Genomic DNA, 18,156 nt, shown 5'->3' on the forward strand with positions numbered 1-18,156 from the left:
GAGAGAGGGGATATGATAGATGTATTTAAATATTTTCATGGCCTTAATGTACAGAAGGTGAGTCTATTTCAAGTGAAAGAAAATTCTGAAATGAGAGAACACAGGATAAAGTTAAAAGGCCCAGGAGTAATCTAAGGAAATACCTTTTACAGAAAGGGTGGTGGATATGTGGAACAGCCTCTCGGTGGAGGAGACAAAGACTGTATTTGAAAGTGTGGGACAAGCACGCGGACTCTGTTAGGGCAGGAGTTCTCAACCCAATCTGGTTTTCAAGATATCCACAATGAATATGAATGATTCATTGTGGGTATCCTGAAAACCTGACTGGCTGGGTGTGTCCCAAGGACTGGGTTGAGAACCCCCTGTGTTAGGGAAAGGGCGACACAGTGGATGGGTAGACTGACAATGAGCCATTTGGCCTCTGACGTCGCTGCGCTCCTCCCCAGGGGCAGTGACGTAGAGGGGAGAGGAGGAGCAGCTGCAGAGACGTCAGCCAATGTGAGATGGCTGTCTATGGAGGTGCGTTTTAGTTGTAAGATTTTTTTTTCTTTTTTTCGTTATGTACGGGCTGCTGCTGCTCAACAGGAGCAGCAGCGGCCGGAAAGAGTTAGTATTTGCGGCTAAGGGGGTTGATATGGGCGGGGGGGAGGGTGATACGCCGAGGGGTAGGGGCTTGGTGATCCGTCGTTACAGAGGGCCTTGGGTGACGCACGGGGGGGGGGGGGGGGGCAGGAGGGGAGGGGATTGTCGCTGGACATGGGTGGCTAGAAGGGGGCGGGGGGGAGGGGAGGGTCGCAGCGCGGGTGGTTGGCAGGCAGTGTCGAGCGATTCCTAGGCAGGGGGAGGAGTAGGGAAACATGCTCCGCGTGTTTCCCTACTCCTCCCCCTGCCTGAGTCGTTGTTTGCTGCTGGCTGGGTCGGAGGAGTAGACTCCTCCCCGTGCCTGAGTCATTGTTTGCTGCTGGCTGTCATTGTACACTCGCTGCAGCTGATTCGCTGCTCCCTGCCGGCTCCTCCCCTCTCCCTGACATCACTTATCTACTCCATCTAACTCTGTCCAGAAACCACGGTTCCAGGCAGCCTCAGAACGTTGGAGGTGAGAATTATATAGGATGATTATAAAACTAGGCAGCTATTCACTGCAGCATGGTATGTGGACAGTGCATTGAAATGCACTCTGATAGAAGAGTTTTGAAATAAGTCATATAGATAACCTAAGAGATACAGATAACACAAAATTGTAATAGGAGGACGTGTAATAGGGTTGCACATACAGTGAAGATACTAACCTGTAGCTGGTATTCTCCGAGGACAGCAGGATGATTGTTCTCACAAGTGGGTTGATGTCCACGTCGGCCCAGGAAGTGGCAAAAGTTTCCAGCAAAAATATAAAACTTTGCTAGAGTCTCCGAGCGCGCGAGGAGCGCGTACAGCGCATGCGCGGACGACTTTTCACCCGTCGCGAGCGTGCCTCCTCAGTTAAATCAAAAAGTATATAAATAAGAAAACAACTCCAAAGGGGAGGTGGGCGGGATTGTGAGAACAATCAGCCTGCATTCCTCGGAGAATACCAGCTACAGGCTAGTATCTTCGCTTTCTCCGATGACAAGCAGGCTGCTTGTTCTCACAAGTTGGGTATCCCTAGTATCCAGGCTCACTCAAAACAATGAACATTGGACAACTGGGCCTCGCAACGGCGAGGACATAACACAGATTGACCTGAAAACATAGAGAACTGAGAGTGCAGCCTGGAACAGAACAAAAATGGGTCTAGGGGGGTGGAGTTGGATTCTAAAACCCGAACAGATTCTGCAGCACTGACTGCCCAAACCGACTGTTGCGTCGGGTATCCTTGTGAAGGCAGTAGTGAGATGTGAATGTGTGGACTGATGACCACGTTGCAGCCTTGCAAATCTCAATGGAGGCTGACTTTGAGTGAGCCACTGACGCAGCCGTGGCTCTAACATTGTGAGCCGTGACATGGCCCTCCAGAGTCAGCCCAGCTTAGGCGTAAGTGAAGGAAATGCAATCTGCTAGCCAATTAGAGATTGTGCGTTTTCCGATGGCGACTCCCCTCCTGTTGGGGTCGAAAGAAACAAACAACTGGGTGGACTGTCTAAAGGGCTTTGTCCGCTCCACGTAAAAGGCCAATGCTCTCTTGCAGTCCAAGGTATGCAAACTGGTTTCGCCAGGGCGGGTATGAGGACAGGGAAAATATGTTGGCAAGACAACTGACTGGTTCAGATGGAACTCCGACACCACCTTTGGCAGGAACTTAGGCTGCGTGCGGAGGACTACTCTGTTGTGATGAAACTTCATATAAGGTGCATGCACTACCAAGGCCAGAAGCTCACTGCCCCTACGAGCTGACATAACAGCCACCAAGAAAACGACCTTCCATGTCAAGTACTTCAGATGGCAGGAATTCAGTGGCTCAAAAGGAGCTTTCATCAGCTGGGTGAGAATGACGTTGAGATCCCATGACACTGGTGGAGGTTTGACCGAGGGCTTTGACAAAAGCAAACCTCTCATGAAGCGAACAACTAAAGGCTGTCCAGAGATAGGCTTACCCTCTACACGGCGATGATAAGCACTAATCGCACTAAGGTGAACCCTTACGGAGTTGGTCTTGAGACCAGACTCTGACAAGTGTAGAAGGTATTCAAGCAGGGTCTGTTTAGGACAAGAAAGAAGATCTAGGGCCTTGCTGTCACACCAGATGGCAAACCTCCTCCATTTGAAAGAGTAACACCTCCTCGTGGAATTTTTTCTGGAAGCAAGCAAGACTCGGGAGACACCCTCTGAAAGACCCAAGGAGGCGAATTCTAAGCTCTCAACATCCAGGCCATGAGAGCCAGAGACTGGAGGTTGGGATGTAGAAGCGACCCCTCGTTCTGAGTGTTGGAAAACACTCCAATCTCCATGGTTCTTTGGAGGACAACTCCAGAAGAAGAGGGAACCAAATCTGATGAGGCCAGAAGGGTGCAATCAGGATCATGGTTCCGCAGTCTTCTTGAGTTTCAGCAAAGTCTTCCCTACTAGAGGTATGGGAGGATACGCATACAGAAGGCCTGTCCCCCAATGTAGGAGAAAGGCATCTGATGCTAGTCTGTCGTGGGCCTGAAGCCTGGAAAAGAACTGAGGGACCCTGTGATTGATCTGAGTGGCAAAAAGATCCACCGAGGGGGTGCCCCATGCTCAGAAGATCTTGCGGACTACGCCCATGTTCAGTGGCCACTCGTGAGGTTGCATTATCCTGCTCAACCTATCGGCCACTGTTGTTTACACTTGCCAGATTAAGTGGCTTAGAGAAACATGCCGTGACGGCGAGCCCAAAGCCACATCTGGATGGCTTCCTGACACAGAGGGCGAGATCTGGTGCCCCCCTGCTTGTTGGTGTAAAACATGGCAACCAGATTGTCTATCTGAATTAAGATTACTCGGTTGGACAGCCGATCTCTGAAAGCCTTTTGAGCGTTCCAGATTGCTCTTAATTCCAGGAGGTTGATCTGCAGACCTTTTTCCTGAAAGGACCAGGCTCCCTGAGTGTGGAGCCCATCTACATGAGCTCCCCACCCCAGGAGAGATGCATCCATCGTCAGCACTTTTCGTGGCTGAGGAACTTGGAATGCTCGCCCCATGGTCAAATTGGATCGAATCGTCCACCACTTAAGAGAATTACGAAAGTCAGTGGACAGTTGGATTACATCCTCTAGATCCCCCGCAGCTTGAAACCACTGGGAAGCTAGGGTCCATTGAGCTGATCTCATATGTAGACGTGCCATGGGCGTTACATGAACTGTGGAGGCCATGTGCCCCAGAAGACATAACATCTGCCGGGCTGTGACCTGCTGAGACGCTTGAACCATGGACACTAGGGACAGAAGGCTGTCCACCCTTGCCTTGGGGAGATAAGCTCGAGCTGTCTGAGTGTTCAGCAGAGCTCCAATGAATTCCAATTTTTGGACTGGGGTGAGATGGGACTTGGGATAATTTATGACTAACCCCAGTAGCTCCAGCACCTGAATAGTCATTCGCATAGACTCCAGAGCACCTTCCTTCGAGGTGCTCTTCACCAGCCAATCGTCGAGATAAGGAAACACATGCACTCCCAGTCTGTGTAGCAACGCTGCAACTACAGCTAGGCATTTTGTAAACACTCTGGATGCAGACGCCAGGCCAAAAGGCAGTACACAGTACTGAAAGTGCTGTGTTCCCAGCTGAAATCGAAGATACTTCCTGTGAGCTGGAAGTATCAAGATGTGTGTGTAAGCATCCTTTAAGTCCAGAGAGCATAGCCAATCGTTTTCCTGAATCATGGGAAGAAGGGTGCCTAGGGAAACCATCCTGAACTTTTCTCGGAGAAGAAATTTGTTCAGGGCCCTTAGGTCTAGGATGGGACGCATCCCCTGTTTTCTTTTGCACAAGGAAGTACCTGGAATAGAATCCCAGCCCTTCTTCTCCTGGTGGAATGGGTTCGACCGCTTCAGCCTGTAGAAGGGCGGAGAGTTCCTCTGCAAGTACCTGTTTGTGCTGGGAGCTGTAGGACTGAGCTCCCGGTGGGCAATTTGGAGGCTTCGATTCCAGATTGAGGGTGTATCCTAACCGGACAATTTAAGAACCCACTGGTCGGAGGTTATAAGAGGCCACACCTTTGGTGAAAAAACATTAACCTCCCCCCAACCGGGAAGTCATCTGGTACGGACACGTTTACTGAGGCTATGCTGAACTGGAGCCAGTTAAAAGCTCGTCCCTTGCTTTTGCTGGGGAGCCGCAGTGGCCTTAGGTGAACACTGTTGACGAGAATGAGCGCACTGGGACTGAGCCTGGGCAGGCTGCCGAGAAACAGGAGTGTACCTACGCCTAGCATAGTAATAGGGTGCACTCCTCTTCCCTCCAAAAAGCCTCCTAGATGAGGAGGTAGTAGCAGAAGACGCCCAACGGGAGAAAGAATCCATAGCACCATTGTGCTTCTTGATCTGGTCAACTAGATCCTCTACTTTCTCACCAAAACGTTTATCCCACTGGCAAGGAACATCCGCCATCCGCTGCTGGACTGAATGATCCAGGTGAGAGACACGCAGCCATGAGAGTCTGTACATCACTATACCTTGGGCAGCGATCCTGGATGCTACATCAAAGTGTCAAACATACCCCTGGCCAGGAATTTTCGACACGCCTTCTGCTGCGGACCACCTGGCAAAGGCTCGGCCTGCTCCAGAGGGAGTGCATCAACCAAGCTGGGCAGTTGCCTCATTGAGTTCCGCAAGTGGATGCTCGTGAAGAGCTGGTAAGATTGAATTTTGGTGGCGAGCATAGCAGCCTGATACGTCTTCCTCCAAAAGAATCAAGAGTCCTAGCTTCTCTGCCTGGGGGCGCTGAGGCATAGTCCCTAGTACTCTTGACTCTCTTGAGGCGGAGTCCACCATCATGGAATTGTGGGGTAACTGAGACCTCATCAATCCAGGTTCACAATGGATTCGATACTGGGATTCAGTTTTTCTTCGGGATCACGGGGCCAGAGGGAACGACCAGTTCCGCATAAGGACTTCCTTCACTACCTTATGTAGAAGAGCCGTCACAGCCTCTCTAGGTGGAGAAGGATAATCCAGGGCCTCAAGCATCTCAACCCTGGGCTAATCCTCAACCTCCATAGTGAAAGGAAAAGCCGTAGCCATTTCCCGGACAAAAGATGTAAAGGACAGACTCTCCGGTGGAGATAGTCTCCTTTCTGGTGGAGGGGAAGGTTCAGAGGGAAGCCAAAGGACTTGTCAGAAGAAAAGTACCTGGGGTCTTCCTCTGATTCCCATGAATGCTCCTCTTCAGTATCGGATACCTCCCTCAGGGCACTCCAAGACTGAGCCTGCCTCGATGCCGAGGAACAACGTCCTCGATGGCGATGTTGAGAAGTTGACGCCTGCCTAGGCTGCGGTGAAGCTTCCTCCACCGACATCGAAGGGGAGTTAACCCAGGTGGGTAGCTGACAATGCCGCAGGCGGCACAGAGGCCGGGGACCTCTCCGCAGGAGAAGGGCCAGACACCACTGCAGCCTGCGGCATGTAAGGCACAAGCACCCCTGACACTGAAACAGACTGGCGCAGCAATCCCTCCAGAAGCTCTGGAAGCAGGGCCCGGATGCGTTCGTTGACAGCCACCATCAGAAAAGGCTGCGGGGTTGGTGGAGCAGCCGGCGAGGCTTGGGAGGAGGTATCGGGCTGCCACGAGATCGATGCATCGGCACCTCCTGTATAGAGGGGGAGCGGTCCTCTTGACGCCGACGCTTCTCCGTGTGTCAAAGGAGAACGATGATGGTGCTTCTTAGCCTTTGTTCGACGCCCGTCATCAAGACTCCTTGGTGCTGATGAAGAGGACAAGGAATCCTCACGTCTCCTCGGGGCCAGGTCCGAAGAAGGTTGATCCCAGCGGGCCTGTATAACAGGAGGCCTCGAAGCAAGTGGAGACCCACTCGAACGCCTCACTGCTCCCAGCATGTGGTTGTCTCGGGGCAGCCACTACCTCTCCTTCCGACATCGATGCTCCTCTCAGTGTCGACTCCGACCCTCGGTACCGATGTCGTTGTCGAGGGACTGGACCGAGCCCCAAAAAGCTTTTCTTGCTGGGCTTCTCGAGACGCTTGAGCCGTTTCTTCATATGAAGACACAGACTACAAGCGGCTAGGCTATGGTCGGGCCCAAGGCACTGGATACACCAGGCGTGGGTACTGGTACCTGAGATGGTCCGGTTGCACCGAGTACAACGTTTGAAGCCGCTAGGTGTCCTCGATGACATGGAAGGAAAAACGGCTTCGGCGAAATCAGACGACGCAATTGTGCCAAAAAAGTGAAGAACACAAAAAGGGGAAAACCCGGCCGCAGCGAAAAGAAAGTAAACTTAATAATAGGCCAAAAAACACTAAAGGAAACTACAGGAATAAAAAAATGTAAAAGAAATAGAAAAAATAAAGAAAAAGTCGTCATTCTTGTTCCTGGGCCAAAGAACGAGGAGTGACGGAAAAAAACTATGTCACCTCGTCCGGACAAAAAAGAACTGAGGCGGCACGCTCGCGACGGGCAGGAAGTCGTCCGCGCATGCACAGTGCACACTGCTCGCGCGCCAGAAGACTCTGGCAAAGTTTTATATTTTTGCTGGAAATATTTTGCGCTTCCTGGGCCGACGCGGACGTCGACCCACTTGTGATAACAAGCAGTCCTCGGAGAATGGCAGTTAATGTCACAATTAAACACGTTATTTATTAGTTGCAATTTAAAAAGTTAATCATGACTAACTGCCCCCACCCTGCACTTCCCTCCATAGCATTTCTTTCTCTATCTCCCATCCTGTGGCCCAACACCTCTTCACTCTCCCCCCCCCCCCCCCCCCCCCCCAAAAATCCCTCCCCAGTGCACTGCGAACCTTTCTCATTTGGCAGCATTGAGGAAACTCCTGGCCGGCACAAGACTCCTCTCTGCTGTGTCAGTCTGCCAGAAACAGGAAATTGTGTCAAAGGAGGTGAGCCATGACAAAGGAAGGGAGGCCTGCATGGCCAGAAGGAATATATTCAATGCTGCCAGACAGGCAACTTAGTGAAGGGTCAGAGAGAAAGAGGTGCTAGGCCCACAGAACGAGGGTGAGTGAGGAAGAGACGCAAGACCCACTAGGGAGGGGGAATGCAAGAGAGAGAGAGATGAAAGGATGCCTGCTGGTGCTTTGCTGATAGGGGGCACAGCCGAGCCTGCCCCAGAAGCAGAAAGGATGATGCCACCATTCTCTGCCAGGTTGGTCATGTGGCTCTAGGACTCTGCCTGCCCTATGTGAGCAGCATGCACCAGCAGGATCCAAGCCTCAGGCTGCAGCCACACGTAGGCTGCCCAGATCACCTGGCGAAGGTGAAATCTTGCCTCCATGGATACACGAATACCAGCTAGGCTGCAGGAAGGAGCATCTGAAGAGGTAAGATGGGACTGGCAGGATCAGTGAGCAGTACCGGAGTCCATAAATAACGGCATGGAAGACCACCACAGGGAAGTTTATCAGTTCCTGCAGTAGAGTTTGGAAGTAGGAGGGAGGGGGAGAAACTGAAGTGGAGGGGGGGGGGGTAAGGAAATGAGAAGGGAAACCATTTCTTGCTGGACTCGGGGGGAGGAAGGAGAAGAGATGCCGGCATTATGAGGAAGGAAGAACATGGAAAGATGCTGGACCCGCTGGGGGGGGGGGACACACACAATGGGATGGAGGGAAGAGAAAGGGACAGAGATGGTGGCCCCTGGGAGGGGGCCGGGGAACAGGAGGGAAGGTGAGAATTGTTGGATCCCGTGGGATAAGAGAGAAGGAAGAGAAATGTGGGGCTGGGGGGAACAGGAACAAAGATGCTGGCCCCTGTGGAAGGAGCACAAAAAGGAAGGAAGAAAGATGCCGGCTCCCAGAGGAGTCGGCGGTGGGCAGGGGGTGGGGGACAAGAGGGAAGGGGTGGGGTGTTGTGTGGTGTAGAGGAAAGGAAGAATGAGGGGAGAAGCTGGACATGGTGAGGGACAGGCACACAGAAGGGTAATGCTGGGAATGAGGAGAGAGATATGGATGCAGAAGGGAAATGATAAACAGGCAACAATAAGGACACAGAGAAGGGAGATGCTCAAGATAGCAGGAGGATAGGGGCAGGGACACTGAGGGGAGATAATGGACAGGGACGCAGAAGGAAGACGAATGATTGAGACATAGAAAGATTAAATGCCCTGGCAAGAGAATAAAATAGAAAACAGACAATAAAGGTAGAAAAAGTAATTTTATTATTTTCTATTTATTGATTAGAATATGTCAGTTTATGGAATGTTGTACATATGCTATAACCGATTGGGGCCTGCGAGAGAAACCTCAATCATTTGCCTTAAATCTCCTGCATGTTGGACCGTATATCTGTGCTTGCTTCTGATATTGGTCTAAGAAAGTGATTAATTGTGATTAAAACTTTTATTACAATGCAGCCCTCATGACTATTAGAGTGCCAGACAAAATCTTTACCAAGATGTCCAGGATGGGCTGCAGCATGCCAAGAATAAATGCTAGAATCTGCTCATTTTCCAAGCCATGAAAGCTAGACTCAAGTTTTAAGGCTTATTAAAATTTGATTAACTGCCCTTTGACATAAACACAAAATCAGTTGGCCAACAGGCTCTTAATATATATGAATGCACCTTCAGTTCAGCTGCTCTAACTCCCCACATTTATGAGTGGGGAAACATTGCACATCAATCTCTTTGCCAGCAAAGAAAATATAAAGCTTCGCATCTATTGTTTCATTCTATCTTCCTCCCTGCATCTCACTCCAGATCTGCTGACAAGTCCATGGTCACTCGTTTACACTTACTCTCCAATTCCACTCATAGCAAGGGTGCTTCCCAAGTTCTAGCAAAGCCGAAACACAATGATTCTCATACCACCCTATTAGCCTCAACAGAAATCTTTCCGTAGCCTCCAGAAACGTGCCTTTATGTCGTAAGAACATAAGAATAACCATACAGGGTCAGACCAACGGTCCATCTAGCCCAATTTCCTGCTTCCAACAGTGGCCAATCCAGGTCACAAGTACTTGGCAACATTCCATGCTACAATCCCAGGGCAAGCAGTGGCTTCCCTCATGTCCATCTCAATAACAGACTATGGACCTTTCCTCCAGGAACTTGTCCAAATCTTTTTTTAAACCCAGATACATTACCTGCTGTTACCACATCCTCCAGCATAAAGTTCCAGGGCTTAACTATTCTTTTAAGTGAAAAATACTTCCCTCCTATATTTCCAGTAATTTCAGTATAGTGTCCCCTGGTCTTGGTACTTTTTGAAAAAGTGAAACATTTACTCACTTTACCCATTCTACCCACTCAGGATTTTGTAGACAAAGGGTAACCAAAAACACCCCCAGTGAGAATCGAACTCCATGTCCTCTGCATTCAGGTCACATAGCCTTAACCATACGCCAACACACCACCTGTCTCCTTAAAGTTTACTCTGGTTCCCAGCATAGTAATCACTTCATAGGAGGGCTATTTCATCCATCCTTGTTTCTAGCCTTCACAACCTGGAAATTATGCAGCTCTAAGCTCTACCTTGGTCACTATGCCTGGAGAATAATGGCTTCTCCATGGAATATTCTCAACTGATTAGCATAGAGGTACTGTACGTCTATGCAGAAGCCTTTGTGACACTCAAGCACAATATTTACAGTCCTTTTGGTCATGGCCAGGACTGAGGTGCAAGAGACATTTTAGCATATGTCAATCAATTCTTCTGCCACATATTCAACATGGAAAAAAATCTGGATTTCCTCAATTGAACAATCCAAATATGATGAAATACAGCATCAAAAATAACTAATGGGAGAGCTTTGTTTTGCATCTGTTTGGCTGAGTGGAAAATTGAAAAGCTGAAGAAACTGCTGCCCATGGGAAGAGCCATTCATGCTCAGAAATTGACACTCAATTCTGAGCTCTGGGAAAGCAGTTCTTCCTTATGCTGATGGATGACATCATCCACTTGTGTGCCTAATTCATTCTGCTCGTAAACATAAAAGGATTCTTAGCTGGCTACTAGAAATCATGGGAAGTTATCTAAGACAAAGAAGGTGTAACAAAATTAATATAGCATGTGCTTGTTATATTCAGTGTTAAAATCAGTAAGTAGCAATTCTGCATTAGAAATTTCAGAAAGATGCTATGTTTATCTTTGTGAAAAATGAACAATAATGGGAAATTTTCCACAAAAAAGTCTTAATTGTCATAAACACCCATGTGGAAAACTATAAAGACTGCACAATTTGCACTTTATGAATTCATAAGAAAATCAGAGGGGTTATTCTGGCCAATATATATATAGTCTGTCATCTGGAGGCTATAAGAAGATATTCTAAATAAAGACTGATAAATAGCCATAGATTTCTGAGGCCTTTTCCTCTTAATTTCTTCATTAACATATTGGTTCTTCATGGGTGTATGTTTATCTTATGCAGAGATTGTGTCAGCTTCTGATCACTTAGGGCCCTATTTACAAAGGCAAACTGTTTTTAGAGCACACTAACAGTGTAGATGGGCATCTACATGGTTAGCGTGTGCTTTTTAGTACATGCTAAACATGCTAGCGTACCTCTGTAAACAGGGCCTTTAGGGATTCATTGAAATATACAATTTGACCATATATGCCTAAACTTTTGCACATAACTGTGGTTTCTACAGAGAGAAAATGGGCAAGTCATATGAGCTTGATCCAACTGCTAATCATATAAGTTTCATTCACTCTGCTGAGCATGACGTGCATTTCATTCATGAAATCCCAGTGCGAACTAAATAGAGCCTTGTCTTCTCCCCCTCCTTGAACCCTTTGCTACATACCAGCAGGACAGAATCTCTGTTCAGGCCCATCATATATAGTCAAATTTCTGTTCACAGGAACACTGTCATCCAGCAAAGTCAGGTGTGGTGGCTGGTCATGCTCATGATTAGTGCCACTCAGAGCTACAGAAGAAAGAAGGTCAAAACTGATCTTTCCATCTGGTTTTGGATACTCAATTGGGGTACAGTCCTTGGCTGGTTTTAGTTGATCACTATCTGCACCTGAAACACAAAAAGCAGCACCCACATTATTCACCGAAGTAAAATTACAGAGAAAATCTTCTGAAAAACAGAGCAGTGGTTCACAACCAGTGTGTCACCAACAATTTGACAGACAGCATGCCTGCGCTTTTCTTAACAACCATGTGTGCCACAGGTAAGGGAGAGTTGAGAACTAGAGTCATGTACTTGAAATCTCCATAACTGTTCCCTACTTCTGTCACCAACCCCAATGGAAAATACTGCAGCCCATCCCTCTCCTCCACCCAAGCAATCACCACCATTGCATCTGTATTTCCTTTACATCATGGGAAACAAACAAAGCAGATCAGTATATGAAAAAAACAAAGTTTAATGGAAAATTGTTGAATAAATTAGGAAGCCCGGCACAGGCTGCGTTTCGCCCAACTGGGCTGCATTAGGGGCTAGTGGATATCTGTGTAACCATATGATTTCCACTTAAAACTCTATTTGCTGAACTCACATATGTGTTCAGTTATCAGCAAACTAGAGAATTAGACTTGCGTTTGGTGGATATTGTAGATTCAATATAACAGCAAGTGCCAGTAGATTAAGAGGGGCATAATCGAACGTCGCAGGCCAAACAGATCGCCGGCGATCTATGTTGGCAGCGGCGCTACAGCTGGCTGGAACCGTATTATCAAAAAAGATGGCCGGCCATCTTTTTTTTTCGATAATACGGTTTAGCCCGGCCAAATGCCTTGGAGTTCGCCGGGTTTGAGATGGCCGGGTTTGTTTTTCAGCGATAATGGAAAGTTATGTTGGCCATCTCAAACCCCGGCCAAATTCAAGACATTTGGCCGTGGGAGGAGCCAGCATTTTTAGTGCACTGCCCCCCCTGACATGCCAGGACACCAACCAGCCACCCTAGGGGTCACTGCGGTGGACTTCAGAAAAGCTCCCACGTGCATAGCTCCCTCACTTTGGGAGCTGGGCCCCCCAACCCCCCCCCCCCCCAAACCCACTACCCACAAATGTACTGCACCCACTAAAATTGCTCCAGGGACCTGCATACAGCCTCTAGGACTTATTGCTGCTGTATAACTTTGGCACACCAGTTCACACCTGAAGATTAATCTCTCTGAAAAAGTCCTTTCTTGAAATAACCACGTTTACTCACAGTTAACTGCAGATCAGAGTCCCCTGGTACTAAGATTAGCAGTAGGTCAGAGCTGGCACAATAGTGTACAATGCCCTCTTACAGCACCATTCAAGGTAAGAACTACGTTCTCTAACGTGGGTAACACAGGAAAGGGAACTAAAACTGGCTTACAAAAATGGCCACTACCGCATGGACTACAACAGGAAACAAAACAGGGCACACTCTGACCCAGTTAGCAGGGGGGAAAAGCACCATGGGAGTAGAGCCCAGTACCCTACACCCACCACAATGCATTGCTAATGTGACTCTGCAGGGCACCTAACAGAAAAGGTGTCACACTCACCCGAGAGCCACATCGCAACCAGGGAAAGGCTGTCGGAGGATAGCACACATTCTGCTGTCATGGAGGTGGGTACGGCATTTGAGGCTGGCATACAGGCTGGCAAAAAAGGTTTTTAGTTTTATTTTTTTTAGTATGGAAGGGGGTTGGTGACCACTGGGGGAGTATGGGGAGGTCATCCCCCATTCCCTCCAGTGGTCATCTGGTCAGTTGGGGCACCTTTTTGAGGCTTGGTCGTGAAAATAAAAGGACCAAGTAAACCCGGCGAAATACTGCTTAACGCCGCTTTTTTTTTTCCACTATCGGCGAAAGCCGGCCATCTGGTAGCCATGCCCATGTCCGCCTTCGCTAATCTATCGACACGCCCCCTTGAACTTTCGCTGGCGAAGCGACGGGAAAGCGGCGATGCTATCTAAAATGCCGCTTTTGATTATACAGATTTCGCCGCTTTTAAGAAATCGCCGGCCATCTCCCGATTTGTGTTGGAAGATAGCCAGCGAGCACTTTCGATTATAAGCTGGTAAGTGAACTCACATATGTAAAGTGGAATTGAAAGACAGCTTTACCAGAGGCAATTCAAAAAGAAGAGTCACGCCGGAGACGTGGGTCAACATCTAGGCCAGTTGGGCGAAACACGGCCTGTGTCGGGCTTCCTTATTTTATTCAACAATTTTCCATTAAACTTTGTTTTTTTCATATACTGATCTGCTTTGTTTGTTTCCTATCTTGGAGTTTGCGGATCGGTTACCCTGTTGTTTTCTTGGACCCTTCCTTTACATCATAACAGCATAAAGAATGGCAAGTCAAATGCAAAGCACTGATAAGGAAGGCAAAGAGGGAATTTGAAAAAAAGATTGCGTTGGAGGCAAAAACACATAGTAAAAAACTTTTTAGATATATTAAAAGCAGGAAGCCGGCAAAGGAATCGGTTGGACCGCTAGATGACCGAGGGGTAAAAGGGGGACCCAGGGAAGACAAAGTCACAGCAGATATATTAAATGAATTCTTTGTGTTGGTCTTCACCAAGGAAGATTTGGGAGAGATACCAGTGCCAGAAAAGATATTCAAAGCTGATGAGTCATTGCAGGTCCAACATACCTTTCGCTCAATTCTTAAGATACCAGAAGATCTCTTCCTCTAATATCGCATATCAACAAGAGCAGATACTCTACAAAAGAAGCTTGCTAATGGAGGATATCCTGCAGCTCTTGTGAAAAAGGCTAAAAAAGAGCATTTTTTAACCATAGATAATGGTTGTTGACTCCTTGAGTAACCCACACTGAACAGGAGGAAGGTTTGACATTTGTAACCAAGTATATGTCACACAGATACAGTGAGGAGGATGATCAAGAAACATATTCCTATATTGAAAGTTCATCCTTGTTTTCAAAAATTGAGAATTCTATTTGCCTTTCAGTGCAGTAATTTTTTTTTTTTGTTACATTTGTACCCGCGCTTTCCCACTCATGGCAGGCTCAATACGGCTTACACGGGGCAATGGAGGGTTAAGTGACTTGCCCAGAGTCACAAGGAGCTGCCTGTGCCGGGAATCAAACTCAGTTCCTCAGTTTCCCAGGACCAAAGTCCACCACCCTAACCACTAGGCCACTCCTCCACTCCTATTAATCCTAATAATTGAATGACATGTTATGCACAGCTGAGCCATGGACCCATGAAGAAAGAGCTATTAGAACACAAGGTCATCATACAGCGTGTGGATCGTGCACAACATGTAACACGATGTTGGACTCTAATCAATTTATAGATGTTGGACTCCAATTTATAGATTTTCATATGGGAATGGTTTATCCTTTTAGAGCTCAAACTTCCTGTCTGTCTCAATGTTATATATCTTTTGATATGTCCATGTAATTTATATTACATTGGTCAAACGTCTTGCGCTCTGAAAACGCGCCTTACTGAGCATAGACACTGCATATATTCTCAAAAGACGCATGAACCTTTGGTATCTCATTTCATGGAAAAGCAAGTTTTCGGAGGTACAGTGTTAGAACAACTAAAAGTTATGGAGCGAAGAGGAGACATACGGCGTTTACTTCGCCAAAGGGAGCAAAGATGGATTTTTACTTTACACACTGTTATCCCTAAAGGATTAAATACTTTTATTGAATGGAAGGCGTTCCTATAATTTGGCACCCGAGACGTTCTGACGTAATTCTATAATGCGAGGATTTAAAGCTCTTGGCGTCCCTTGAGAAGCAGCTGCCATTTTGTGAAAAACTAGAAGAGCCAACGGTGGTGAATTTAAACTGCGGTCTTGGATGGGTCCCGTGGAAATTATTTTCCCCTGAAGCAGCCAAACGATGGTGCAACAGGGCACCCCTGTTGGGATTTAAAAAGAAGTGATCGGGACTTTGAGTGTATCTGTATTTCATTGGGGTGCTGCCGTGGTGCCCATCGCAGTGCCCATGATTTGTAGGTAAATATCATTGTTAAAGCAGAAATAGTTGTGAGTTTGAATAAATTTGATTAATTTTGTAATAGTTTCCGGTGAGTATTGATGGTCCATTGTGGATGTTTTTAGGAGCTTCTCACATGCAGCTATGCCATTCGCATGGGAAATGCATTCCAGATATTTACAAAGGTGGAAAGAAGAGCAAACAGCCAGCATTTTTAAACGGTGAAGTGAAAGAGGTTATTAGAGCCAAAAGAACACCCTTTCAAAGAATAGAAAAAGGACCTGAATGAAGAAAATAAGAAGCAACATAAGTGCTGGCAAGTAAGATGCAAAGCACTGATAAAGAAGGCTAAAAGAGAATATGAAAAACTTGCCAGAGAGGCAAAACTCACAACAACCACCTTTTCAGGTACATCAGAAGCAGAAAGCTTGTGAGAGAATCCGTGGGACTGTTAGATCACTGAAGGAGCAAAAGGGGCACTCAGGAAGGACAAGGCCATAGCAGAGAGATTGAATAAATTCTTTGCTTTGGTCTTTACAGAAGATGTAAGAGAGATCTACTTGTATCAGAAATGGTTTTCAAGGGTGACGGTGCGGAGAAACTGACACAGAACTCTCGGTGAACCTGGAAGACGTACTGAGACAAATCAACAAATTTAAGAGTAGTAAATCACCTGGGCCGGATGACATGCACCCTAGGATACTGAAAGAACTCAAACATGAACTTCCTGATCTGCTATTAGTGATCTGTAACCTGTTGTTAAAATCATCTATAGTACCTGAAGATTGGAGGGTGGCCAATCTAATGCCGATTTTTAAAAAAGGTTCCAGGGGTGATCCGGGAAATTACAGACTAGTAAGTCTGACATTGGTGCCGGTCAAATATGCATCTTGTCTGGGCTTCCAAGATGGTATTTTTAAACACATCCTTGCAAAACATCCAGCTGCAAACTATGCCAAAACATTTCACAACACCCCACAGTCATTCACAAAGGAAAAATATTCAACATAAAGGAATCCTTCACATGCTCATCTTCCAATGTAGTATATATCATCCAGTGTAAAAAATGTGACGAAGGGTGCTATATAGTGGAAACTATTATAAAGAATAATATTACGAAACACATAAACATGGGTTTACTGGTACAGAGTTAGCATGGATTCAGCTAAGGGAAGTCTTGCCTCACTATTTGCTTTATTTCTTTGAAGGTGTGAACAAACATGTGGATAAAGGTAAGCCGGTTGATGTAGTGTATCTAGATTTTCAGAAAGCTTTTAACAAAGTTCCTCATGAGAGACTTGTGAGAGAATTAAAGAGTCATGGGATAGGAGACAACGTTCTGTTGTGGACTGGGAATTGGTTATTGGACAGAAAACAGAGGGTAGGGTTAAATGGTGATTTTTCTCAATGGAGAGTGAATAGTGGAGTGTCGCAGGGATCTGTACTGAGACCAGTGCTATTTAAGATATTTATTAATTATCTGGAAACTAGAACAGCAAGTGAGGTGATTAAATATGCTGATGACACAAAACTATTCAAAGTTGTTAAAATACATGCGGACTGTGACAAATTGCAGGAACACCTTAAGAAATTGGAAGACTGGGTATCTAAATGGCAGATTAAATTTAATATGGACAAATTCAAAGTGATGCACATTGGGAAGAATAATTCGAATCACAGTTACCTCATACTAGGGTGTGGGAGTTGACGACCAAGAAAAAGATCTAGGTGTCGTTGTAGACAATATGCTGAAATCTTCTGTCCAGTGTGAGGTGGTGGCCAAAAAAGCAAAGAGGATGCTAGGAATTATTAGGAAAGGGATAGTAAATAAGACCAAGAATACTACAATGCCTCTGTATCACTCACCTTGACTATTGCACTCAATTCTGGTCGCCGTCAGAAAAGATACAGCAGAATTAGTAACAAAGAGCAACCAAAATGATAAATGGGATGGAAGTAGCCTAGTGGTTAGTGCAGCGGACTTTGATCCTGGGGAACTGGGTTTGATTCCCACTGCAGCTCCTTGTGACTGTGGGAAAGTCACTTAGCCCTCCATTGCCCCAGGTACAAAATAAGTACCTGTATATATGTAAACTGCTTTGAATGTAGTTGCAAAATACCACAGAAAGGCGGTATATCAAGTCCCATTTCCCGTTCCCTTTACCCTTATATGAGGAAAGGCTAAAGAGGTTAGGGCTCTTCAGCTTAGAAAAAAAAGACGGCTGAGGGGAGATATGATTGAGGTCTACAAAATCCTGAGTAGTGTAGAATGAGAAGTGAATCGATTTATTGCTCTTTCAAAAAGGACACAATGAAGTTACATGGAAATACTTTTAAAACAAATAGGAGGAAATATTTTTTTCACTCAACGAACAGTTAAGCTCTGGAACGTAACAGTGTATCTGGGTTTAAAAAACAGTTTGGACAAGTTCCTGGAGGAAAAGTCCTTAGTCTGCTACTGAGAAAGACATGGGGAAGAAACAGCTTACCCTGGGATTGGTAGCATGGAATGTTGCTACTATCTGGGTTTCTGTCAGGTACCTGTGAACTGGATTGGCCACTGTTGGAACAGGATACTGGGTTAAATACCATTGGTCTGACCCAGTATGGCTAGTCATAAGTACATAAGTAATGCCATACTGGGAAAAGACCAAGGGTCCATCGAGCCCAGCATCCTGT

The 18,156-nt window shown here is 46.6% G+C and overlaps 1 protein-coding gene across 1 annotated transcript in view; it reads right to left on the minus strand.

Annotated features, from left to right (window-relative positions):
• LOC115462215 (electron transfer flavoprotein-ubiquinone oxidoreductase, mitochondrial-like) overlaps positions 1–18,156 on the minus strand; it is a 67,647-nt gene that overhangs the window by 32,253 nt on the left and 17,238 nt on the right. Inside the window, 1 exon segment of the mRNA XM_030192226.1 lies at positions 11,376–11,597. Within this exon segment, the coding sequence (XP_030048086.1) occupies positions 11,376–11,597 (222 nt within the window).

The sequence above is a fragment of the Microcaecilia unicolor genome, chromosome 2, assembly GCF_901765095.1.
Source record: "Microcaecilia unicolor chromosome 2, aMicUni1.1, whole genome shotgun sequence".
Lineage (NCBI taxonomy): Eukaryota > Metazoa > Chordata > Amphibia > Gymnophiona > Siphonopidae > Microcaecilia > Microcaecilia unicolor.